General features: G+C 42.8%; 1 protein-coding gene across 1 annotated transcript in view; it reads left to right on the forward strand.

Annotated features, from left to right (window-relative positions):
* snd1 (staphylococcal nuclease and tudor domain containing 1) overlaps positions 1-26,249 on the forward strand; it is a 166,175-nt gene that overhangs the window by 12,718 nt on the left and 127,208 nt on the right. Inside the window, exons 9-13 of the mRNA XM_051392438.1 lie at positions 196-286; positions 5,780-5,884; positions 15,394-15,495; positions 23,700-23,800; positions 25,435-25,545. Coding sequence (XP_051248398.1) covers positions 196-286; positions 5,780-5,884; positions 15,394-15,495; positions 23,700-23,800; positions 25,435-25,545 — 510 coding nt within the window. The remainder of the gene's footprint in view (positions 1-195; positions 287-5,779; positions 5,885-15,393; positions 15,496-23,699; positions 23,801-25,434; positions 25,546-26,249) is intronic.

Consider the following 26,249-nt stretch of genomic DNA (forward strand, 5'->3'; position numbering starts at 1 on the left):
TCTGCTGCAATGATTTTCATCCTCTACAATCATTGCAGCAGTGACTATGTTCTCATTTACTCACTTTAATGAGCTTTTGTCGTTTTTTTTCCAGCCAAATGGATAATTTTTTGTCACTTCACGTTAATGTCTCAATACAACATGGCTGCTGAGGACTACAAATGGTGATGATGATGTGATTTTGTTCTTTGCCAGATCTGCTAAAGAGCGCAAGGTCCGCATCTGGAAGGACTACGTGGCACCCACTGCCAACTTGGACCAGAAGGACAGGCAATTTGTAGCCAAGGTAAGGTCCTGAAGTGGCTTTTATAAGCTATGTCCCATTGGTGAAGGTGTTTCAAATTGGCACTTTTACTTTAGCCCCTAACATAATGTCTTTCAATTTGGGTCATCTTGCTTCCATTGAAAGTCCTCACTTATCTGTATACTACAGATAAAAAGCAGGAGTAAGGTATAAAACTTTCAGCATGACATGCAGACATTATCCAGCATGAATAAGATTTGGCTTCAGTGCTAAGGGGGAGGCTGGTCGCTTCCTTTGCTTCCATCACTTGATGTCTACTGCGGCATTTCCAATTTTCTCCCAGCAGTGCAGCAAAAGCAGAGCCACTTTGAGGGTTGTAACGAATTATATCCTCCTGACACCTCTTATTTTCACCCCCCTCTCCCCACCACCACCCCCACCCCACTGAATAAAAATACAAAATAAAAATCCCTTCACTAAAGGTACTGGGAGGAATGCTTAACAGCAACCTTGAAGCACTCCCCAGTCAAATTAGGGCCAAATCGCTGGCGTATGCTGTAGCAGCAGCACAGAACGACCCCCAAAAGCCAAGAACTATATATATATTAGCTTTGGAGGTTATTGGCCAGGACCCCAGGGGAAAAGAAGTGTCCTTAATATCAAGAACAAAGGGAGTGCACTCCCTCCCAGTTGTCAGCACGCATTAGTTCAAATCAGGTGAGATGGACTCCTTGATACATTTTAGTAATACAGTCTTACTATGAGATGACATATTATAGTGTCCAAATTGTAGCTTTAACGTAGTAAAGCATCTCCAGTCTTAAAACATCAGCTTTAAATCTGGTCCCCACTGTGTGCATTTTGATGATGAGTTGTACCCCACCCTTCCCTTCAGTTGATATATTTTTGTCTAGGAATGAAAAAAAAAGTTTGATTTTTGTCTGGGTTTGCTCCCTCCAGACCCTGAACTTTTAAGACCCTGAAAAATTCATGGCTAGCCTGAGGGTTGCATAGGAGGTGTTGCTTTGACAATTTGCTTACAGAATGAATTTGATAAACTGCACACATAAAGAAGGCGCAAAAAGAAACTGTATGTATATTTTTCCCTGAGTCAGAGGGAAGAGGCTAGAGAAAGGATAAAACATTTATATTATCAGTGTGAGCTGCCCTCAGATCTCCCTGAACCCTCTCAATAAAAGAGGGTTGGATGTGGGCAGTGGGGGATTGAGGAAATGTTTGGTGGTGAGCTCAGGAGGGTGTATGAAAAAGGCAGGAGGATGGCAAAAAAAGAGAGGTAGAGGGTTGAAGAAGAAATTGAGATTGAGTTTGTGTGGAAAGGGTATAGGGAGACTGGAAGAAGAAGGATGAAAAGACATGTGAAGTGAGTCAGGAAAAAAAATGCCCCACCTAATCAAGATCCCTGGGACTATGCATGCCCTCTTTCTGGTATCCTTGCACTTGTTTTTTTTTGTTTTTTTTGCACTGCCACGGCATTGCACTGCTGATGCCCCCGAGTTAAGCCATGGTGCACTTTTCGCTCTCTGCAGGACTCTTCTCTGTCCTCTTTTCCCTTGCAACTGCTCTCCCCCAAACAAGCCACAGAGGAGGCTTGCTGCACGTCATCTCCTGCTATGTTAGTCGGTTTGTTTAGGGAATAAAAAGCCATCAGCAGGGACACCATGCCTTTTGGCAAAATATTTGTCCAGATTATCACCTTCTGTGTAGTTTATTGGTTAAAATAAAACAATTTTCTTCTAAGACAGCTTGAAAATTTGCTGAGTTAAAGACCTCTAAAATGGCGTTAGGACCCTCCGACTCCAAAAACTTGTTGTTAAAAGTGGCACAGTTGTGATGGGGAAATGTCATGCTGACCCTGCAACTGCTTGAGCCGTTACAGCTAAGTACATATTGGACAGGCGAAGGTTACTCATTCCTGTCATTGCCCCTCCATACTTGTCCCTGTGACATTTGTCGGCACCTAATACTGCAATGCACTGACTCTCCCAGGGACATGTCTATCCATCAATCCCATCATCGTACACTCCACCCCTCTTCTCGTCCATTCGACTTTTCACTTCTTATTATCTGAGTGATGGATAGAGTGGAGAGAGCAGAGCAGGTCCAATCCCCACAAGTCAATCCTGCTGACGCATCTTCCTTTTTGACTGTCTCGCCTCTCTCCTCCCACCTCTGCTGGGACCTGCGAAGTGGATGTAGGCCACGTCCCAATAGTCTTCCTCTACCCTCCTTTCCTTCCCCTTCCCCTCCTCTCCCCTGGGTAACCACCGACCTGCGAGGATGATGGATAAAAGGTGACGTGGTGTGAACTCCTTCACCAGCCCCTCATCACTAGCTTGTCAGGAACACTGCCACTGTTGCTTTTAGGTTGACCAAATCCACGAGAATACGGTAGTCGAAATGCGGAACTAGCGTGTATTTGTAATGTCTGAGCATTACATGAATCGTGACTGTGTTCGGCAGTAGTAAAGATGTTTTTTTTGAGGCAGATACAGATATCTGATATTTTACCAACCATATAGGCTAATACAGTGGCTAGATATTTATGTAGTAGTACTAATGCAAGTGCAAAACAGGTTACGTTTTCCAAATGGATGGGTGTGTTTTTTCTTTCTTTTTTGTCAGACGCCATGATAAAGGTAAAGAATGACATACAAACATTAAGCATAATATTGGACTGAAACTAAAAAATGCTAATAAAAATATACTGATGAACATGTGCAGTTCAGCACTGCTTTGTTTGGATGAAAATCCATATGAAGTTCAATATTCCCCTTGATTTACAGGATAATACTGTTGAGTTGTATAGCAATTACTGTACATGAATAGATTTTTTTGGTCTATGTTGAGAGCACGTAGAGAAGTGCTCTTATGTACTGGCGCATAGGAGCATTTGAAGGTCTTGTTAAACAGTGGGAGAACAGTACACCTTAACAATGGTTAAGAGGGAAAGAGATGACACGAGGGCCTCTTTTGACTGTTAGTATGCCGTATGTCCTAGTTAGAACAAGCCAGACATAATGGTTACAAAGTCAGACAGCTGCTTTAAGAAATTAAAAAGTCACTTAAGTAGAAGATGATGAGAAAAGGGTATATTGGTTCGTGCCCCAGTTAAAATCAGTCAAGCGTTTAGTTCAAAAAGTCTCTCTAGATTATTGGTACCCAGGATAATATCCTCACAAAGCAGTACATACTCATCAGCCACCTTTTTTTTTCTTTTTCAATAGAACCCAGGGGCTACACGCCAGCTTAAGGTGTTTATCATAGCATCAGAAACACCACTACTTTATTTGAAACCATGTAATTTGGGAGACAAATAATCTCCACTGGCAGCAGGAGTGAAACACTGCCATAGGTGTCGCTTTTGAGAAGGATGATCTGACATGAGTAATGAGCAAGTCCTGGCTAAGCCCTCGCTTGGCCCTGTGGTTAAAACAAACTTAATGGATTCGACTGACAACCAGCAACAGTCCCTGACAGTAGCCAAGATCCTCTTTTAGCTGTGACTGATTCTGGCCACTGCAGATGTCATGTCCGCCACGGACAGCGGGTGGCACTAGATCCCTACCTCTCGAGTATCATATTTAGACCAGTGAGTCACGCAGCCCGCCTATCTGTCTTCTCTGCCTGCTCACTCGACCCTCATGGCAGCTACTTTGCGAAGACTTTTTGCTCTATTTTTTCTATCTATTCTCCATCGCTTCCTCTGTCTTCTCCTAGTGTGATATTTACAGAGAGATTACACTTCCGTCTCCCTGGCTCGCTCCATCTTTCTGTTCCTCTTTCTGTGTGTGCGTGTTGATCTGTCCTCCTTCGCCTCTCTCGTCTCGCCTCCCCCGGCTGATAATTAGCCAGTAAATGCTGAGCCATTTTCTTCTGCTTCTGCCACATTCTCTCTCTTGCACTTTATTTACTTGGGCAGGCCACAAAATGACCTTGTTACGGTGCGAATCCGTGTAGGCTGGTGTGCTTGCATGCGTGTATGTCGCCGTGTGCATGCATGCGCCCCCCCTCGCACTTACTCATTACACCTCTCCCCCTCTCTGTCTCTCTCCCTCCTGCTCCCTATGTCTCTGTATCTCTCCCACTCAGCTCAGTGATTAGTATATGATGTATTTTGGCTGCTGTTGTGGGCAGCCTATTTAGCATGTGGGCTGGTCTAATTTCTGTTCTCTGGTGGCAAATGCAATGGCTGATTTGTTTTCATGGAATAATGAATCTCCCAAAGAGCCTAATACACCTGGATTTGTGTCTGCCATACACGCTATCAAAGCGGTAAACTCGATCTTAATAACTCAAAAGGATTTTTGCTTGTTTTGTTTTTCTACCACACAGTCAGCCGCACAAACACCCACACTGCCCAAATTGTGCTTCAAAACATGGCTCAGACCTGCATCCCTCACTTTTTAGGACTTCAGCTTGAGCACAGCCTACATACGAGCCGCAGTTTGAGTGATGATGAGGCAATTTAACGCACGTGTGGGTGGCAACATGTGTAGGGCGATTGATTTCTCTGTCTCTCGCAAGCGGCCTACTTAAAGGCTCTGGGTTTGGATGCCTCCTCCATCTCAGTCACATTATACCCCCAATCTGTCCTCTTACTTTGGAGGGCACAGCCACATGGAAAGTCACATACATAGACTAGAGTTGAGTTACTATTAGTTATTCCACACCATTATTATTCATGACTTGAGATGAGTCTAAATTCCTTTGAGATTTGTATACAGACCCGTATATACAGATCTGAGTGCTTTTGTCAGTGGCTTTCTACATTGGGAACCCATGGTCTAGTTATTAATACTCTTTCAACTGTAAATTAAAAAGCTGTAACTCTGAACATTCACACATATTCTTCTGAACGGTACCTGCTTCAATTGTGTTTGCTACCTTTGGTACACAGAAATAACATTTAAATGCCAAACATAAATTAGTGTCTTAAGTTACACTTGCAAAGGTCTCCAGAGCAAAGTGCTGCCAGCCAGTTGTTGTGGCAGAGGGCTATGTAATGCCTCTACCAGTCTATCTTTAACAGGATGTTTGTGTTTATAAAGTTCTGTCTCTTCCACTCTATCTCCCTCTCCCTCCGTCCCTCCCTCCCTCCTGGTGCCAATCCCCCAGATAGCAAAACGTCCTCGCTCTGTCCTCCAAACCTCGCCGGCCTGCTGGGACGACTTAGCTCGCTTACTTACTCAGTCACTCAAGGATCACTCTTTCTTACCCCGCTCTCAGTGCCTCCTGCTCGTGACAGCACACGATCTGCACTGTCACTCTCCTTCCGCTTTTGAATAGATCTCTTCCTCTCCATTTATCCTTTACCTGCTCCTTCACTTCCCATCTTTCTTTCGGTCTATCTGCTCACTCACTCACCAAAATGCAATGCCAGTCTTTTTGCTCCAACACAGCTCTATCCTGCAGGGGTGATCCCCCCCCCCCGTGTTTTTTGGACCCTTAATTTAATTTCTCCGTCCTTCCTCTGTATTTATTTTACTCAATTCCTTTCTTCTTCTGTCCCTCCAGGTGATGCAGGTGGTCAACGCTGATGCCATGGTGGTTAAGCTGAACTCTGGAGAAAACAAGACCATCCACCTGTCCAGCATTCGGCCCCCCAGAATTGAGGGAGAGGTACAAGCAAACCTGTGTGTCTGTGTCTGTGTCTGTCTGCTCGTATGCGTGCACTCAGTGAGTGGCCACTTGGGCGTGAATAAGTGACTGAATGTGTTTATACGTGGGAGAGCTTGTGGTCTTGCAGGGCTATCCAATTAATTAGAAGCTCCACAGAGACAACTAATGTCACTGCTGTCTCGGATGTCTTGACAGAGTTTATTTTCATTTTAAGTCAAACACAAGCTGTTTACACCTCCCTGCACAAATTCCTGAATATGTATCCATCTCTCTCTCATGCCCACTTCTCTTCCCTTAGACATTAGTCTCCTCTCTCTCTATAAATGACCGTGGGAATCATTTTGACCACTTGGTGGCGCCCCTGTAGTTGGGCCACATGCAAACACAGTGAGACACTTGCACACACCCAGTGGTTGCAGCACTGCAGAGAGTGAGGCAGATCGATTTTTCTTTCTTTTTTTTTTTTTTTTTTTTTTTAGTCTTTCCCCTCCACACTCCCCCATTTTCCCTGAGAATCACTTCAAGACTGTGAAAACATAAACCTACACATATACGTGCTTATACCTAGTCACAACAGGGGGGGATGTATATTTATCCACACAGTAGGCAGTGTCTTGGGGGGGGGAAACTGAATTTATTGGCTGAAATTAAGCTTTTTTTCATCACACATTTCTTGAAACTTGAATATCTCATTCTTCCAGAGGTCTCATTTCAACACCAAGTATTTATTTTTCAGACATGAGTGATCAGTTTTTATTTCTTTATTATCCTCTGTGTCTGCGTTCCATAACTGCTATCATTTTGTAAATAACAGGCTCAAGATGTCTGGAAATGTCACTCCCATTAATTAGAAAGTTTTAGTGTTACGACAGTAGTGATTTTTTTCTTTTTGTCAGAGGCAGAGTTTCACATTTCAAATGAAACTTCTCTCCCTTTGTTTAACATGTCTCAGACTGTTTGACAACCATTCCTCTAGTCAACTCACTGTTTACTGTAATACCCATTTATGAGCGAGTCATTTCTCACATTTCCCTATTCAAAGAGGTATGAGACAGAGGGTGTCGTGCTTCTGTCTAGGAAACGGTTGTAAAAGTTAGATTGCAGAATGACTGCAACAGCCCTTTACTTTTTCTGTTTTGACTACGTGTGTTTTTATTGACTCCCTCTTTCTGCTTGTTTTTTCATTTTATGGTTTACTCTTTGCTATCGTTTCCTCTTTTATTGTTGTCTAGTTTTTTATTCTCCAGCCTCTCCCTCCATCCATGTCTTTGTCTCTCCCTCTCTCTCTCCCCTGGTGTCGTTAGCGCCTCGCATCATTAAGTGACTGTTTTGTATCTCTCTCTGCCTCCCTCCTTCCCTCTGTTCTGTCCTGCTCTCCCTTCCCCATCCACAGTCACTTTCTCCTGCTGTCCTTTCCCTCCGGGTGTGCACGCTGTGGTCAGATTGTTGACCTGTACCGTTGCCCTTCGTGTGTGTTTATTCTCCTTAGCTGTTTGTAACAAGCTTGTGGGCAAAAACATCTCTCCATTTTGTCTCTCTGCCCTTTTTCTTGTTCCTTGCATTACATAGCTTTAGCTCTTAACTCTTTTCTGGCCTGGTCCTTCCCACTTTTGGAGATTCATCTTTTCTCAGAGTTAACTTTTCCTGATATACCTTTCCACTTCCTTATATTCCTTTTATTCCACTCTTCTTTTTGTCTCTTCCTTCGTTATTTTTACATTTCGTTCTGTCTTTCAGCGCCCGTCTGTAGTCTGTCTGTCGCTCTGTCTTTGCCTGCACCAGATGCTTCAACAGTATGTGTTTTGTGCTTCATTACACTGTCGTATGTTACAGGGAGCCCGGGAGAGCAATCCCAGATGTGAATGTTTGTGTGTATTGTATTGGTGTTATATTGGCACAGTGTTGTATTGCTAGTTCTTGCACTTCATGCATATTTAATTGCTCTTGTGTTGTTGTTCGTCTGATTTTTCATGTAAATACTCTGCATATCAAAATCGGCCTGCATGGATGCCAGCTCCCTGGGCTGGTACAGTGAAATTTGTAGTAGCCTGGTTAAAAGGCTAGCTGATTGTGTAAAATTCACAAGGGAATAATTTACATTATGATCAAGTTAAGACTGGAGTGGAATGATAACAAAGTATCCATGTCATTTCAATTAAAATATTTAAGAAAATCAGAGATAGATGTCATAGCCAAAGCTTCCTATAGAAGTTTGTGACTGCTGGAGGTTTTGATAAGGGTTGTTCATGGTGTTTTTTATATTTCTTTCATTAGTTATTTCTGTCTGCGCGCTTAAGAGCTGCCTGCCTGCCTGTCTGTCTGTAATGCTGTTGCCTCAGCTTTGAGTGTTGTCGCTATGGCAGCAATGCAGAGTTGTGATGAGCCCTTGGACTTTAAGGTAGAATAAATGCAACTGACAGAGAAGCACTGAAATTACTCTTGATATTTAAACTCAATTGTTATGAGGTTTTTTTTTAACGCATGGAATTGAGAGTTTTATACCCAGTCTTTATGGCCAGCAGGGCTTGTGTCTGATCACTTAATTATGCAAGTCTGCACTACTTTACAGATGCAGATATAGTTGTTCACATAATGACATGGCCATTTTGGACATTGTGATCTTTTATCACTGTTGCATTAACTGTTTTTAAAGGCAATCAGATTCATCATTTAGCACCTCAAAATTTTGGCGTTCACCTGCCAAAGTATTTGTAAAGAAGAAACACTTGGCAGCCATGGCGAACAGTTGTGTGTAGGAATTGTTTTTCTCCACCTTGTCTAAACAAACAGTGCATCAGTGGACACATGTAAGAAGCATACATGCAGTGATAGCATGTACACACTGAATAAGCAGCAGGGGTGATTCTTAGCTTCAGGTCAAGTGAGTGAGAGGTCACAGCAGGTATCTCTCAGCCAGAAGCTCCACACACACTGACATCATGTTGGCTAACACTGTTACGAGTGAGCTGGCTTCTTGCTTGCAGTGCAGCAGACAGACACAAAGACATGGTCACGGTTTGCAGCACATCTTACACACGCACACGCACACACACAAACATGCTTGGTTAAGCTGCATTAGCCTATGTCAGGAAACATCTTGGAAATTGGTGTCAGCGTGTGCATAAACATGGATTACACAGACATGTGCTGTATGTGCATGTACGTAGAGCCACTCTAGGTGTGTGCACGTTAGCACTGCTGCCCATCTATGAACCTCCCAGGAAATCTCCAGAGAAAACAAACTCAGAAATTTGGTATTGTGACAATTGTGTGTGTTTTTGTGTGTGTGTTGCATTCTCTAGACGTCTGCAGGGATTTTCTTGTGCCAGTTGTCATTATTATTTCTGTCTGTGTCTGTGCACTGTTTGACCGTGCATTCTGCAAACAAGGCTATTTGTGTGTGTGTGTGTGTGTGTGTGTGTGTGTGTGTGTGTGTGTGTGTGTGTGTGTGTGTGTGTGTGTGTGTGTGTGTGTGTGTGTGTGTGTGTGTGTGTGTGTGTGTGTGTGTGTGTGTGTGTGTGTGTGTGTTGTTCTGGGGTACGAAGGCCAGATGCGACGTACCAGTGCACTGATGAACTGTGACTGTTCCTGCCAAGGCCCTCTCCTCCTCCTGCCATCTCCTCTGGTTCCTTTTAGTCTCCCAACGCCACACACACACACCCCCCCTCCCCTCTCATGACTTTAATAATTGTGCTCAGACTGACAGATTGCTGGACCAGTGGTATCTGGCTGCAGCAAAACATAGGACACAAATTTCTCCCTCCTCTCCCTCCCTTTTCTCTAGTTTTGGTTGCACTCCCCCCTACTGTTACTGCTGTAGCACATCTTAAGTTGTGAGTTATTTTGAGCTTGGGAGTTGGAGTCAGCTTTTTCTTCTCTCGTTCTCTCCTCCTCCCTGTTTTCTCCTTCTCCCCCCTTTTTTGTGCTCTTTCTCCATTTTCTCTCTCGTGTGCAGCAGGACAAACCCAGCGTAAACACGAGTGGGGCGAGATGTCTATGCTTCTCGGTGACTCACTGTTACACCCACTCACTCACTCGCACTCACTGTGTTTGGATGTGTTTGTGCGTATCTGCTTTGACAATGCACATGCAACTCAAGTGTGTGTGTGTGTGTGTGTGTGTGTGTGTGTGTGTGTGTGTGTGTGTGTGTGTGTGTGTGTGTGTGTGTGTGTGTGTGTGTGTGTGTGTGTGTGTCTTCATACATTGTAATCTATCTGTGTGCTTATATGGTTTAAGTAGGGTTAAGGACAGCGCTGATGGAGCACACAGAGGTCAACTCACTGTCCTTATATAAGGCTACACAATGACTGTGGCTCATCCCCACGCTACTCCATACAGCCCTGCCTACTCGTCTAACCTCCCTACAGTCCACCTCTGTGTGTGTGTGTGTGTGATTTGTGTTGACTTTGTAGATGATTTTGTCTCCCAGTACATCTTTCTCTGTCCTGTCTGCTGCTGTCTGTCTCTCTGCCTCACCCCCCTCTCTTTTCTTCTCGTCTCCTCCTTATTTTTACTTTCACATTATTGGGTTTATTTTTATACTGGAGCACTGCTCGTTGATTAGCATTTCTGTAAATATGGCAGTTTTAGCGCAGGTCTGAAAAGTCTGGCAAAGCCTGTGGGCAGAATTTGACATTTCTCACATCTTCGTAACTATGTGAAGTACATTAGACTGTGTAGGTTAGTCTAGTCTGGAAGTCTTGTCAAAAAATATAATATGACTATATATTTTTGTTCTTGCACAGCTGCCATTGTTTTACATACTGTTATTCTGAACAATCGCTATTGTAGTACGGTTTTGTAGCTACTGTTTGCTCATGATAATGAAGTCTATTTCACATCTACAATTGCAGTGAAGACATCAAGGTCTTAGAAAAGGTGGTAGAATATGGAAATACAAAATGTGTTGTATTGCTGTTACAGCTAGTAGGCTTATTATCAACTATAGTGTAGGGCTGGATGCTCAAATACTGTGGGGGGGGAGAGAAAGAAATTGACATCATCCAAATGCTGTCAAACAGAAAACTGACACCATACTAAGCAACAAAAAAAAAAAAGCCAAACAAACAATAACACGTGGGACCAAAAGACAAGCAGACGGGTAAGAAGATGACAGCTAACAAGCAAGTAACAAAACAGCAATGTGAAAGACATAAATTGGAAGAGGGCTGGGGCAGTGTGTTAATGGAATTCTGGTTCTCATGTTTTGTGAAATACAGTAACCTAATATATTTGTTGATTTTCAAAACCCAATCGGCCGCTTTCATCATGCAAATGTGGCAGTTGGAATATAATAATCAAAGTTTGATACTTGTTCATCTTCACTCAAAATTTGTTAAATTAAAGTAGTGAAATGAAGTGTTACAGTTTTATGATTGTCAGTCTTTGAGCAGACGGACCCATCTGCTCCCCTACTCTCTATTTGCAACTTCCGCTCCTCCTTTGTTTTTGTCTCTTCCCTCCCTCCCTCACTTCTGTCCCCATCCTCCAAATCGTATGTCTGGCCATGTGTGTGCCCTCAGCCCGCCCCTAGCCCGGCATGACTTGCTTTGACCTCAAATCTGGGAGGACGATGACAAGGGAGGAGGGTCGCCCACCTCGTGATTCACTAGTGCACTATTGGCTGGGCGAGGCAGATTAGTAGCTAGTGTCCCTCCTTACTACTGGATGAATATTTTTGGCCCCTTTGCACTGTTTGGTCGACACTGTTGAAAAAGCAAGGACTTGGCTTGCTTGTGTTTGTGTGCAGGCAGAGGAAGTTATACAAAGGGCTGTCTTACAAGATAACGTGACTGTGCTCTTGACAATACTGTCACACATGTCTCTCAAAAGTAACAAACGCACACACCACCTGCAAGCATTTTTTAACTGAATTTGTTTTGGTACAGTCCATTTATAAATGTGGCTTTGTGTTCGAGATGGGTGCAGTATGTTTGATATTATCTGTAAAAGCAGCGCAGATTTGCTCTGTGCTTTCAATAGTTGAATGTATTCAGCATATAGGAGAATTCTTAGCAGGCAGCACTGCAGTCAGTCTAACACTGCATCACTGTGTCTGTCTACAGGACCAGTCTATCTGTCAAAATTAGAAACATGTCTCATGTTTTAGCTCATATTTTTTGCATGACATCCTTATTAGCAATCACACAATGAGAGCGTGTTTTACAACCTGTCATAACTGTCCCAGTGCATTTACCTGCACCAGTCTGGTAGTAGCTAATCACAAATTGAGTGGCTGTTTGTTGTAATGGTGCTACAGGTAATTTCATTCTGAAATCCAGGTTCTCCCTCTCTCTTTCTCTCTCTTTCTCTCTCTCTCTTTCTCTCTGTCGGGTGTATTGTGGGATCAGTTAAAGTTGGTTTAGTAATGACTTATTTGTATTCTGGTGTATGGGCAATAATACCGTGAATGTAGGATTATTAGATTAGATATATTAGATTTCGTATTGTAGCACCATAATCAGCTATATTCTTCATGTTCTTGCTTCAGGAAATGTATGCCTTCTCTCTGTCTTTCTCTTTATTTCTCTCGCATCGTCTCACTCTCTCCACCCCAACTCCGTGCAGCCATTTAATGTTTGTGCATGCACGAATGAGTAATGTTGTTAGGCGTACTATACTAAATGTTGACTGTTTGTTTGTCTAAGGCTACCAGTGCACCACTTAATCAAAAAATAATGTCCACCTTGTCTGGCACACATGCACACAGCAGTGTGTTTCTCTCAAAATATAGGTTACACGCAAAATAACACACTCTTCTCAATCACTTAATTGCCAAACTAAGGTCTAATACTGTACACTCCCCCCCCAACACCACAGCCACACATCAGAAAGCATGACGTGCTCCTGAGTCATGATTTCACCCTTGAAGTTCCAGAAGCTGCAAAGGCTTCCAGCAGTAGCATCCACACATTTGCAGCTCAGCCCCTGCAGCCCTGCGACACTGTACAATCCAGCTAGCGTCATGCCTCTGCAATAGTCAAAGATGATTCCTGAGCTTCAGCCGGTAATTTGGAATGAAGGGAATTTACCCCAAATAGAACAGAACTCCCCCTGAGGATAGTGAGAGCAAACTGTTGTTATTGGGTCACGGTTGAGACATAACAGTGACTCTCTTCTCTTTTCTGTAACCTTCCTGCTACTGCATAATAACAGTTTAAGGATGGCGTACACTGAGTTTGTCTTGTCTCAGTAATTTAATGATTCTAATGTTGTCAGTTTATCTGTTGTCTGAGGCCTGAAGTTGGAATCGCCTTCAGAGTCAAATAATTGGAATTAACTCTGCCTTTAAATTGCTTTATGTTCCATTGAATAGCATTTCAACTAGCGTGGACCTCCCGTTGAACACGAAGTAGACCAGACTCATTGTGAAATGTACGCCAAGCATTGATTCATATCATTGAGTCTTTGATTCCTACTAAAACACTGACAGCCTATGTTTTTTAGTTGTAACATTTCCTCTCACTGTCTCATTTTCTTGTTTTCTGACTCTTTCACCTTGCCGTGTTCCACTCAGTCTCGCTCCATTCCCCGTAGACCTTCCAAAAGATGGAGGAGTAGTACCTTTTGTCCTCCTTGTCTGCTTCTCCACTCCTTGTGCCTAATTGGCATAGAGTGCTGACATTTACACTCTTCGCCCTCAGTGACATGGCTCCCTTTCCACCGTGAAACAGCTTATTAGTTAGAAATGATTTTTGTTCCCTGTTGGAAGCTACGCTGTTGGTTTGACCTGTGTATATCAGAATCCTAATGGCCTCCAAAATGGAGTGATACCAGTAGTATGTGTAAAAGCTCCTCATAATGCAAACATAGTATCAGGTAATTGTCTTTTGACATTAAGAAAAATGCTCCAAAAAAAGGATTTCATCCAAGCAGTGTCAGCTTGCTAAAAGTTATCCCCATCCCCAGCAGTGAACAACTAAATCCACAGCTCAGGTACAAAATGGAGGATTCCTGGCTGGCGGCGATCCTAAAAGGCCCCATCATCCCACCGCAACTGACTTGGTAGGGATGAGAGACCCAGACAATAAGCCCCGACTGACACAAAATGGAGGACATCGGCTCTTGGCTGAGTGGTGGGGGATTTCCACTGGCCATGTGTGAGATTAACTCACCTCCGAGGTTCCATGCTGTGCTGACTCCGCTAGTGAAAGTGGAGAGAGATGGGAGTGAGGGAGTAAGAAAAGAAAGATGGAAAGCTATTAAACTCAAAGGTTATTACATTCCTGCCAAGGTTAAAGGACCTCTGTTGGCTGGTAGATTCTGCCAGAGCACCTTTACCAGGGTCAATCCAACAGGCCTTCTGTGCAGTCATAATGAGACTTACTGAAAACAGTATTTTAAGTAAAAGTTATTCAAACAATGCTTAGTGATTTATTTTTTCTTTTTGTTTGACACTAGCAGTTTGTCTCTACAAGACCTTTCCTAAAGACCTCACTGGAGCCATAAGCACATGGACGAACATCGGAACACATGCTCACACACCCTTTGCTCCCCTTGTGTTCCATCCACATCCATCTGCCCAGCTGTGCGCAACACCTGGCAGCTCCGCACAACTGGGAGAGGCATTTAAAATGAATGAAAACCATTGAAGAGAAGAGGAAATGAGGAATTAATCCAACCCTGTGTGTTCATTTGGAAGAGTGTTACTTCTGTTTGTATGACAGATAATGATGGCGTTCATAGAAGAGCGTGGGAGGGGCAGGGGTGGCGAGCACACTGGTATTGTCATTCATAGCCTTATTCCCCCTGTTGGTGCCTGTCGTTTATTTTCCCACTGCGTCATTGTCATTTGCTGTTTTTTTTTTTTTATATCCCGCCCCTACAAAAACGGCACCTGTCACTGTGTGTATGTGTGTCTGTGTGTGTCTGTGTGTTTGTGTTTGTCTCTGTCTCTTCACACTGGGAGCAACACAAAACCTCAGCCTCCTTTGAAAATGCAAATAGGTTCTATTTGTGGCCTGCTCCTGTCAGAGAGTGGGTGAGTGTATTGAGGGAAGTTTTTGTGTGCAGCTGTGTGAGTGTAAATGTGGCTACATCTGTGTATGCACATAGTGTCAGCTCATCTTGTTGTGCATCTGTTTAACACAAAGTGTCTTTGCTTTGCCTTGGCTCTTTGCACCTATGTCCTTGGTAACTGCGTGCTTTGATTTTTTTATTTATTTATGTTTTGGTGCGATATGTCAGTACTGACAACAAGAGAGAGATGTTTGAGGAAAGGTATGTGCACGACTGCACGTGCGTGAAAGGCTGCTGTTCACACTATAATTTTTCACGGCGAGTTCAGAGTCCAGATCTTCCCCGTGCAGGACTGAAGTAGAGGGGGAAAGCGGGAACAAACAACTGACTGTGTGCAAATCTGCGTGTCTGTGTTTATGTCTGAATGCGTGAGGTGGGTTTTTTTTATGTGTGTGCATATTTCTCAGAGGTCTGTAAAGCCACACCGCTTTGAAAGTGCAATGTGAATAACTTCCTCCTTCCCTTTCCGTCCTCCCTCTGTCTCTTCCCAGGAGAAGAACAAGGACAAAGACAAACGTTTCCGTCCGCTCTACGACATCCCCTACATGTTCGAGGCCCGTGAGTTCCTGAGGAAGAAGCTCATTGGTAAAAAGGTAAGACCCAGTTACCGACTCCCAAATACCTTTCGACTCTCTGCATATGCCAGTATGTGAATCAACTTGATTGCCTTTAATTTAATGAATTAAACAATTGTGCTAAACACGGATTCCCCCAGTGGCTGCACATCCGCTCAAACACCCTTTTCCCCTTCACCGGTAGCCAAACACACATTTCTGAAGCCCTAAGCTAAATACGTATCCATTTCCCTCTCCCTGTCTGTTTGAATACCAAGTACTCTCTGTAGATGCCCTGGGGCTTGGTATTGGCCCGGACGCACCCTTTAAACAAGCAGTGTTGATTTCCCCCTCTTGTGTCTATTGATCTACCGGGTCTGTACACCTTGGGGGCTGCTATGATTTACACACATCTGACCCAGCAGAACCCAGAGCTGAGCTAGAGAGCACTCGAGAGACACACACCACCGCCTGCACATCTGCCTTTTTTGTGTTAATTTTGAATAGATGAACTTTGAATTGAGGTTGGTTGTATGAGTCTGAGCGAGAGATAGAGAGAGGAAAAAAACTTAAATTAGGCTCAGTGTTTGAAATAATAAGTATTCACTTGTTACCAGTTTTAAAACTTTGCCTTACAAATCAAAACAAGTTTTCACCGCACATATTAGGTTGCTTTTACACGAGGGTCTCTTCAGTAAATCAGTAAAATGACGCCTACATTGTTGTTGTTGTCCATACAGTGGCAATTTTGACGCCTCCAGTAGCAGTAATGGCATAGGGAGAGAAGGCGGCTGTTGCTCACAGGCACGCCCAGGGCTGTTGTCCACTGCCTCAGTTGAATGATGGTTCATGTTTTTCAAATAGCTAACTCTTAACACTTGTCAAGCGCAGTGGGGCCACATTATAATGGGAACCACGTTGAAAAAGATTGGAATCTTTCTTCCCAAAATCTACACGGAAATGCAGTTGAAAGTGCAGACTGATGGAAAACTCAAAATTGTGCATAAATGCACCATAATACTGACAAAATGACTTCCCCAGTCAGAGGTTATCTCATAAATTCACTGCTGTTTTGCAGCTGACTTCTAAGTATTAGATTTTGGAGCTTAGACCTCCACAAATCAATTCTCAGTGTGCTTTTTTTTTTTTTTTTTTTTAATCTCAGCCAGTGTCTCTCTACAGGCTGAGAATGTACCAAACAAACGCACAAATACTGGGGTTCCAAACAACAGCACCCAGACAATAGATGGAACAAACATCCCCATCTCACACATTTTCATAAGTGTACAGAGTTACAAAAAAACCCAAAAACATTTGCAGCCTGGTAAACACAAAAACATGCACCCACACAAAGCCAAAAGCCAAGTTCCTTTTGGCATTCAGTGCAGGAGTGAGATTCATATCCCTGTCCCAGCCTCTCATCACAGTCATTTTATTCATCCTCATTAATGTTTTTTTAATGACAGAAAATTCAGCCGTAAGCTGGCTTTTGACAAGTGAAGCGAGAATAATGATTCTGCTGTTTATTTGTGCTGTTTGTATTTTGGGATAATGGGTGTGCGTGTGTGATGGGAATAGGGCGACTATAACTTTGTCAAGATGTAAAAATACAGTGCAAAATATAGCATTAGCATCATTCTAAAATATGTGTGTGTCTGTGTGTGAGTAGCTCAACACCAAGCCTCGTATTAAGCCATATGATGAGTATAAAGTACCATTTGGGGCTTGTTTGTTTGTATTAGCTATAGAGACCTAAATCATTGTTTTTCTCGTGTGTGTGTGTGTGTGTGTGTGTGTGTGTGTGTGTGTGTGTGTGTGTGTGTGTGTGTGTGTGTGTGTGTGTGTGTGTGTGTGTGTGTGTGTGTGTGTGTGTGTGTGTGTGTGTGTGTGTGTGCATTTACTCAGAAACATGTACATACACATGCAAACTAACACCTGTCTACTAAGGCCATTAGCTGGTTACTTGTGCTGGCATTAATGGCCTAGCACACTCAAACACAAACAATATCCAGACATTATCGCTCGCTTAGACTCCCTTCTCCATCATTAAGCCATATATAATGATTCATTTATAATGAATATATATATATATACACGTGTGTATGTGTATATATACATTTATGTATCTGTGTATATATTCACTGTGTATGTGTCTGCTCTGGAAGATTTCTTCTTTCCCATTCCTTCATTGTTGCTAGGACACAAGGGTAATGCTTTGAATTAAAGCCTCTGTCGCCATGTATCTTATTTTTTTTTTAAATAATTAGAGGCCCTAAAAAAACTGCAGGTTTTTTTTTCCCTTCTTTTTTTTTTAAGGTACAAGCATCACCCCTCTGCTGCCTTGGCAACAAGAAAGAATTAGTTTGGATGAAATGATCACAGGCTCTCTGTGGGTGAATGTTTATTTGCAAGCACAATACTTAACCCTCAAAGCTTTTAATGTTAATCTATACTACCTTGGCCTACTTGAGTTGTCAAGTTGGATGCAGGTAGGTGCACAAGTGTACAGATGCATGTTGCACTCCAACAAGGAGAAGAGTTTAGTCGACCCACTTACTGTCATCCTGTCTCCGAACACTAAGCTCTATAGAGACAGATTTGGAGCAGTAAGCATTAGTAGAAGACTCTAAGACCACAGCTTTCCCTGAAATTCTGCTCCAGAGAGCTCAACTTTTATCTTCTTTCTTTCCTCTTTGACACAAACCAAGACAAAGGTTTTACCTCAACAGGAGGGTAATTGGGCCTTGACCCGGTGGATTAAAAAGGGAATACTCTGTCTGGTCTGGGTCTTTCCTGAAAAGGAGAAGAGAACTTGAATCCCCAACAGAGGTGTGACTGCAGACCTGGAATGAGATCGCAAAGGGGTGCACCTTCGCATCATCTAGCTCAAACTGCACTTGATCAAAGCTAATTGTCCCATCCAGTCACACGGTTGAGTTCTCAGATTGACCTTACAGGTATTCCCCTTGACAGTGTTCCACTACAAAGCTCAGTGACTGCCTATGAGTGCAATACATTGCGTGAATTGGAAACAAGCAGATTTTCCCCTGACTAAACCTTCTAGGATGTGACTAAGCATTAACTACGAGTCTCAGTGTGCTCAGCAAAAGCTCAAAGCCCTAATGCCACCGCTCCGCTTTAGGAGAATAAAGCTACATTAAATGCTTTTTTTTCTATTAAACCCCCTATTCCTCATCTGTATAAGGAGAGCATGGTGCTTTTGATCTTTTATAAAGCATATCTAATATCCATATTCAAAAGACTGCCCTTTTCTCTTTTTTTTGGCCAAGCAGAGTCTATATTTGATAGCTCTCAGAGGCAGAAGGAATTACCTAGTCTGGTCTTTGAAAGAAGACTTCTACAGGTGGTGATGATATCTTGTTCTATTCACAACATTAACTCCAACAACCATACATCTTGATCAATTTCATTTTAATAGAATTATTATTATTTTTATTGTTTTTGCCAGCCAGCTACTTTAGACGTAAGAACTAGTTATCACCTGGGATGTAAAGCGATAGTTGCAGTATATGATTTTCTTGTAACAGGACGTGTGTTGCTGTCATCGAGTCCTTCTACCTTACGTGAAAAAAAAAAAAAAAAACTTCTTCTGAACTATCACTTTAAGGTTAGCTAAATGTGCACTGAGGCATTTTACTTTTTTTCCTTCCTGTCACACTACGTCTGTCTGTCTCCCCTTCTCCCCTCTCATATACATCCCCCACCCCCATTTAAACGGCAGCGTTTGCATGGTGACATAATCCCAAAAAGCTCGATTTGGCTAACTTTATAAGTAGTGCTTCTTGTGCGCCTGGGTCTCAGCCTCAGCAGAAAAAAAAAGTCCAGTGGAAATGTTGCATTAAGCCACTTATCAGGGTTGAGCACATTCGGATAATCCTGCGTGCTCAAAGTGGCTCCTGTTATGCAGCTGCTTGTGTAGTACTGTTAGCGCCAGAGTTTTCCCCTCTTATTTCTATGCATGTGAATGCGTGCATGCACAGAGAATGCCTTGTGTGCAGTGTGGTATTTGATGTTGTTAGTATTTGTGAGAGTGAGACCTGAATTTTGGGGTGAGGGGCGGTGGGGTGGGGGGGACTTGGAGGTGTGTGCACCCAAGCAGATGCAGAGCATGTAGACCTAAGCGTCACCAGGTCCCATGGTTGAAATTCCAGATGGGGCTCCCTCTTCTTCCTCCTTCACTTCCCTCTTTTCCTCTCTGTTATGCTGTCCCGGCTTGAGGTTTTTTCCTTCTAGCACAGCTCATTTCTTTAATTGATAGCCAGCTGTGATTACAGCCTGCTAAAACCACAGCAGCAAGTTAAGCACCTCTCGTACACACTCACACACTTTTGCTATACCTTTTTTTTTTTTTTTTTTTTTTTTTTACCTTGCACTCATTTTCCTAACCATCACATCTTCTTCTTTCTTGCCTATTAGCTGTACCATCTTAATTGTGATCATATGCATTTTCACCGAAAACCCTTTAATCGCACAGTCTGTTCGTATACTTCCTTTTTTATTTGTTGGCTGAATGGTTAAAATATTGCACAAAAAAAACCCCAAAACCATGTGGGAGCTGGGTTAGATGAAAAGGTGCAGGTGACAGGTGCTTATTTCATTTTAAACAAACCTAAAAACCTCCTACACTTCTGGGTAAGCAGTCTTTTACCATGTTCCTGTCTGGAAAAACCTCTCAGGCTGAGCCCATGCTGGGCTATGATTACTGTTGCTCACAATACGGCACAGTACAGGTATCCTTATTATATCATAGCTTAGCTCAAGTTGTCTGTGCAGGTCTTGTCAATTAAGACCCCCTCAAATGAAACCCCTTTTAGCAAGTGCTTTATTTGCTTTAGCAAAAATATATTATTTGTAACTGTTGCATGCATACACCTACATACACAAAAGAAACACTCACATGCATATGAGCAAGTCTGTATATACTCTGGTGTATTCACAAAAAACACCAAAGATATTGCACACAAGCAAGATGTGTTACAAACATGATTCCTTTAGGAGAGTAAACCAAATCTCCCCCATGCTGCTTATCTTCTCAGCAGAACAAAAACATTTTGTCTCACACGTCTCCTGCTGTCCTTGTCCTTATCACTTCCCCACTTTCTAATCCATCCACTGCCTCTCCCCCTCCGTCTCACTCTCCTCTGGGAGCGGTAGGGGGGTCTTACAGATAGCAGATAGCTTTGCCTTATCAGGAAATCGGTTAGATGGCCCGTGGAAAATGGTCCTGGAACTTTAATCTAACATCGCTTGGTCAAAGTTTATAATCTGTTATCACCTCACTTAATGGGGAACTACTGGTGTTCTGGTTTCACTGCTTATGGCATCTAGTATTATATTTGGCTTGTGAGTTTTTTTCCTGTTCTAATTTCATCTAATTTTGTGTCCTCTCTAGCTAACTTCAGTTCTTCCTGTTTTTCATTGTTTTGTTCACCCACTGTTCTTCGGATACCCAGGCCTGGCAATGCGTAGCCATTAAACAAAATTGTAACCAATAACAATAATGATTTTTTGTTGTTTTTTTAGTTTTTTGGCTTCATTTAAATGGCTTCACTTTTCAGTGAGGCTCAATAGACATGAAACTCTGTCATGTTTGGTCTATGAGGAAATGAAGAGCTACAATGTGGGAGTGAGGATAAAATAATTTCCTTCAAGACAATGAGAATGGGTTATTTGCATGGTTACAAAAATTGATGAAATTTGGGGGTGTTTTAAAAGCGAGGATATTGTATAATGTTCTATGCCTGGGAGGATCCCAAACCAATTATATTGCTGATAATGACTGTTAGTCAGGATATGGATACTATTAAAGGGGACCCATTATGCTAATTTCCAGCTCTGTATTTTTGTTCTGGGATATTGGTAGAGTAGCTTTGCATGCTTCAAAGTAGAGGACTGCATTGAGATTGGGATCCCACGGGTCCCGCAGGACCCAGCGCAAATCTCGCAGGAACGAGCGGTTTGACTTTGCTGTGGGTGGAAGTGGGCAGTCAAAAAATAAACTATGGGTCCCAGGATTTAGCTTACACACACACACCAGACGGATGGAGACTGAGTCAACAAATGAAGTTGTAGAAAAAGATTAAAGTGGGTTTTTACAAATATAAAGCAAGGCATGTCTGGCATTTGGAGTAACTTCTCAGTTGTTATGGACACAGTAAAAAAACAAAAACAAACCACCTGATTATTTATCTTATACTGTCCCTTTTTATGCAGCGTCTCAGTTCATCCTCTGTGAAACAAGCCGTTTAGCTGCTGTTTCTTTAAAGTCCACTGTCCCTAAGCCCACATCCTACTGATTGGCCATCTTCCCGGAAGTCTGGCGAGGAAGAGCAGCTGGTGCTTGTAAGCACTGCTTCATCCTCTTGGCGTCGTGCTTGACAGCATACGGCAGCTACAGTAAATTAGTTTGAAAAATAGCGAAATGGGGCACGGAACTGGATGAATTTACTGTTAATCAAACCACAAATGAGACAAGAATTGGGTTCGGAAAATCAATAGACGCAGACAGACGGCCAGCAGAGAGTGTTTTTGGAGACCGGGCCTCACTGATTGCTGTACGCAACTTTTAGAACTTAATTCACTGATATTTGGGGATTTTTGTTAGCGGTTAACTACTTTAGCTGCTAACTGTAGCTGCTGTTATCTAGTTAGCTAGCCATTCAGCTAGCCATCCTATTAGAGAATAATTCCCGGAGTTGGAGCTCAGGGCACCGGGGGAGTGTTGGTGTTTACAGCTCTAGTACAGGAGCTTTGGTCCACTGGGAGTGCCGATGCCCCCAGTTCCCAGTCTATTAGTAGTCAGCACCAGCGGTTAGCTACTTTAACAAGGAAAGTTATATGTCCTTCAGTAGACTCTTCAAATCATTGTGAGTTGTGGCAGAGAAGTTGCAGGGCATTGCAGGGAAAACCAGAAAGAATGCCACTTTCCTTCACAACCGAAAAAGCACCTTCTGCGAGTAACACACAAAACATTGGAAACATTGCATTCAGAGCAGTCTAAAGCTAGTCTAAGCTTTTTGCTCACAGGGGTAACTTTTAGATATATTTACTTCATTATTTGAAACTCTTGCCATGTTTAACATGAACATCTGACATTTTAACATAATATCAATCCTTCCAATGTAATGAAAAAATGGAAATCGTGTCACAAAGGATAAATACAATTATTCATGTTGGTATACAGATGCTACTGCAGACAAACTACTCCTAGTATGATTGCCTTTATTTTAGATTTTAATTTTCTATTTCTTCTTCCAGATAATCCCCCATTTTTGTGCTATAGCATTTTTAGATACATTCTCTTTTTATTAAGCAGCACAGCCATTGGTGGCCTCCAAAAATCATTATCCCGCCCCTAGTGTCCTTCTTCGTTTGCTCTTGAAATGCAGGCAGCACTTCCTGCTGAACAATACACTACAACTCATCCATTCTGCCCTGACAAAAGCGCCTCTCTTCCTCACGTCACCATGTCCTCATCCTGTCCATCTAATGACAAGCCGATGTCGTTCCATGTCCTGTTTGGCGTCTCTTTCATGTCCCTGTAATAGGCCTGTCTGCATTGTCTCTATTTGACTTGTGTCTACGCTACGACACTGTGATGCAAAGATTCCCACTTTTTTTCCCCCACCAATCACACACTGGTTGACACGTAGCTCCCATCACACTGGTTGACACGTAGCTCCCATCACACACCGTTTGACACGTAGCTCTTAAACTGCCGATTGTCTGTACCGGTACGGCTGCATCCCTGCTGTTGGCACTGTCTGCCTGTGTCTGGCCCACAAAGCAGGCTTTCCCAATCACATGCCTGTGGATATGCGCACACGCACAGCTGAGTGACAACATTGTATCTTCAGGGTGGGTGGATTGGAGTCTGTCCCTAGGGAGCAGTTTTGAGAACACACAGCGTAGGGTCATTTGGGTTCTCTCACTTTTCCCTCTGTGAATCTGTATGTGTGCATGTGTGTGTATTGTCCCAAACACCCACAGTGTGTTAATACTGCTCCTCTGGGGAGAGCTACTGTGCTGCCTGATGTGATTCACACTGACTGGGGGTGACCTTGAGAACTGGGACAAACACACACACACACACACACACACTCACACACAAGTCAGAACACTCCTTACACTAATTATTACTGTAACTGGTGTTGCTTTCAGTTTGTCTCAGTACTCTTGGGGTGTTTTTTTTTAACCTCTTTTCCTGCTTACTGCCCCTTTAGGTCAATGTGACAGTTGACTACATCAGAGCAGCTACCGGTCCAGGAGAAGGCACCCCAGCCTTCGCAGAACGCACCTGTGCTACAGTCACAATTGGCGGCATGTAAGTAACTGGCCACATTATACCACACTGAATGGTCTGCTTTCGTTTTTGTCTGTTCTATTCTATTTTGGTTTATTCTCCTATTGTTAATACAACAGTTAAGATGAGCTTGCTGCATGAATGAAACATGCCGTTTTATTTCTGCATTTGCAGTACACACCACTAATCATCTGCTAGGAGTTTGTTACAAATTACTGACAGATCATACAGTATGTAATTTGTCAGTGTAGGAGGCTTCACTCACACACAATTATTACACTAACTTTCTCCTTAAGTAAAACTTTAAAAGTTGGGTTCATCTGATGTGAGATAACTCAGAATAATCATTTGTAAATGCTTGGAATTTATAATCTCACCATGAATCACAAAGTAACCTGAAAGTACTTCTTTGTATTTTTTAATTTTCATGAGAAGGGTTGCCTCGGTGCAAGCAATTATTTTCTATCTACAGACACTGCCTTGAAGAAATTTGGTTTATCTGTTTAAAACATGTATTTCATACAGTACCACAGATATAAATGTTATTAAAGTACTCAAAGGTTCAGATTTAATCAAAACCGGATAGAGGAGCTTTAATGCCACATGACTTGAAATAAAGTCCGTTCTCACCCAAAAAAAACAGTTGAAAACCCGCACTTATTTTCTGCTTTTCTCTGTCTGTATAACTCGGGGCTGTATGGCACAAAGCACATTGTACTACTGGAAACATGTATTCCTCTTCTTCATCAAACCATCTTGTATCTGACAGTACGTGTGTACACAGAGGTCAGGACCCGACCTCATGAACTGCCAATTACATCCCAGCGTTAGCCAAGTACACCAGCCGCTCCGCTCCACAGATAACAGTTGGCATGGCCCCCCGTGAATGCAGAGGTCAGGGGGTCGAGGCAGTTAGTTGGGTGGATGTTTTCGACCTTGTATGACCTTGTCTAATGGTGTTTTGTGTTATTCACAATATTCCCGCTTGTGGTAAGAAAGAAGAAACGGGTTGTGCTTCAGACTTTGTAAGACTCATAAAGCTGTGCTATACTCAAATCTGTGTGGGGGTTATGAGGTGAAAAAGCTTGGTACAGGAAGTCTTCCTTGTATGACAACACAATGTGTCTAAATTTTGTAAAAAGAAAACTAAAGATAAACTTTTATAGAAAAAAATGCTGTTTGCCGGCTCTGTGTGTTTCGCCTTCAGTTTTTATCAAAGTGTTGATGTAGGTGTGTTATTGGTGACAACAAGGGCTGTAATATTGCGTCAGGTACCATGTCTGCAACATGAGGACAGACAAATGCATTCAATGACTTTTCCTCCCAGCCCTTCATTTCATTCTCCCCACACTTCAACCATAACACTGATGTCCAAGGGCTAGCCACTAAGTGCTGCATTAAGAACAACAATACTCCCTTCTTCTTGCCCTTCATCCTCTCTTCTGTACATCAGTAACACAGCGAGGAAGTGGTTAGTCAAGTGTGCAATGTCAACAATTACGTGACCTTTGTTCCTCAGCAAAGCCACCTTTGGGATTTGTCATGCCCCTATTTTCTTTTTGTTGAGCTAGCTCACTTGGAATTCTGTGCTCAGCCAACGGGGTTTTTGCTTGTTTTTATTAAAGTAATCTCTCTCCCCCCCCCGTTTCCTCCAGTAACATAGCAGAGGCTCTGGTTAGTAAAGGCCTGGCCACAGTCATCAGATACAGACAGGATGACGATCAGCGCTCCTCCCACTACGACGAGCTGCTTGCCGCAGAGGCACGGTGAGGAACTCACACGTAGTACACACACACTTTCACACAAAACTGTTTCACATTAACTCCTTCCATCTCCCTTTTACATGAACCTACACAGCTTTTACACAACGGATGCTCATTCTCACAAAGGAACTTTCTGGTGCTTCGGATAAAAACTCATTACACTCATTACCCTTACACAACCTCTTTTCACACAGACACACACTCTTCCGTCCACGAGTTGTGCATGACCTTGACAGATTTTGTTATCGGAAGTGGAAGGGAATTGAATCCGACCTTGAGGCTTTTTTTTTTTCTAAATTGCTTTCACATTTGCTGTTGCATCCAATATGGCACAGGTAAAGCAACTCACTTGTTGTTTTTCAAATTTATTTGAGCAATGACAGCATCGTAAGTCGCAGCCTATCACAGCGGATTCTACATTTTCCCCAGTAAACATTTCATTGCTCTCTCTCATACATGTTCTTTTTTTTCTTTTTCTTTTTTTTTACATACATGCCTGGACACACATACGCCTTCCCAAGCACTGGATGCTAAATCAGAGGCTCTCTTTACACAGGCCCTATGAATATAATTATATAGAGGTGCAGTAGAGAGATTTAGTAGGAGCTTTATTACTCTGCCATAGATTAAGATCTGCTGGCTATAGGTAGAGCAGATGCAGCCACAGCCTCTTTTTATAGGACTAACTCTTTCACTCCCCTGTCTTT

This window comes from Dicentrarchus labrax, unplaced genomic scaffold (genome assembly GCF_905237075.1).
Source record: "Dicentrarchus labrax unplaced genomic scaffold, dlabrax2021, whole genome shotgun sequence".
Classification (NCBI taxonomy): domain Eukaryota; kingdom Metazoa; phylum Chordata; class Actinopteri; family Moronidae; genus Dicentrarchus; species Dicentrarchus labrax.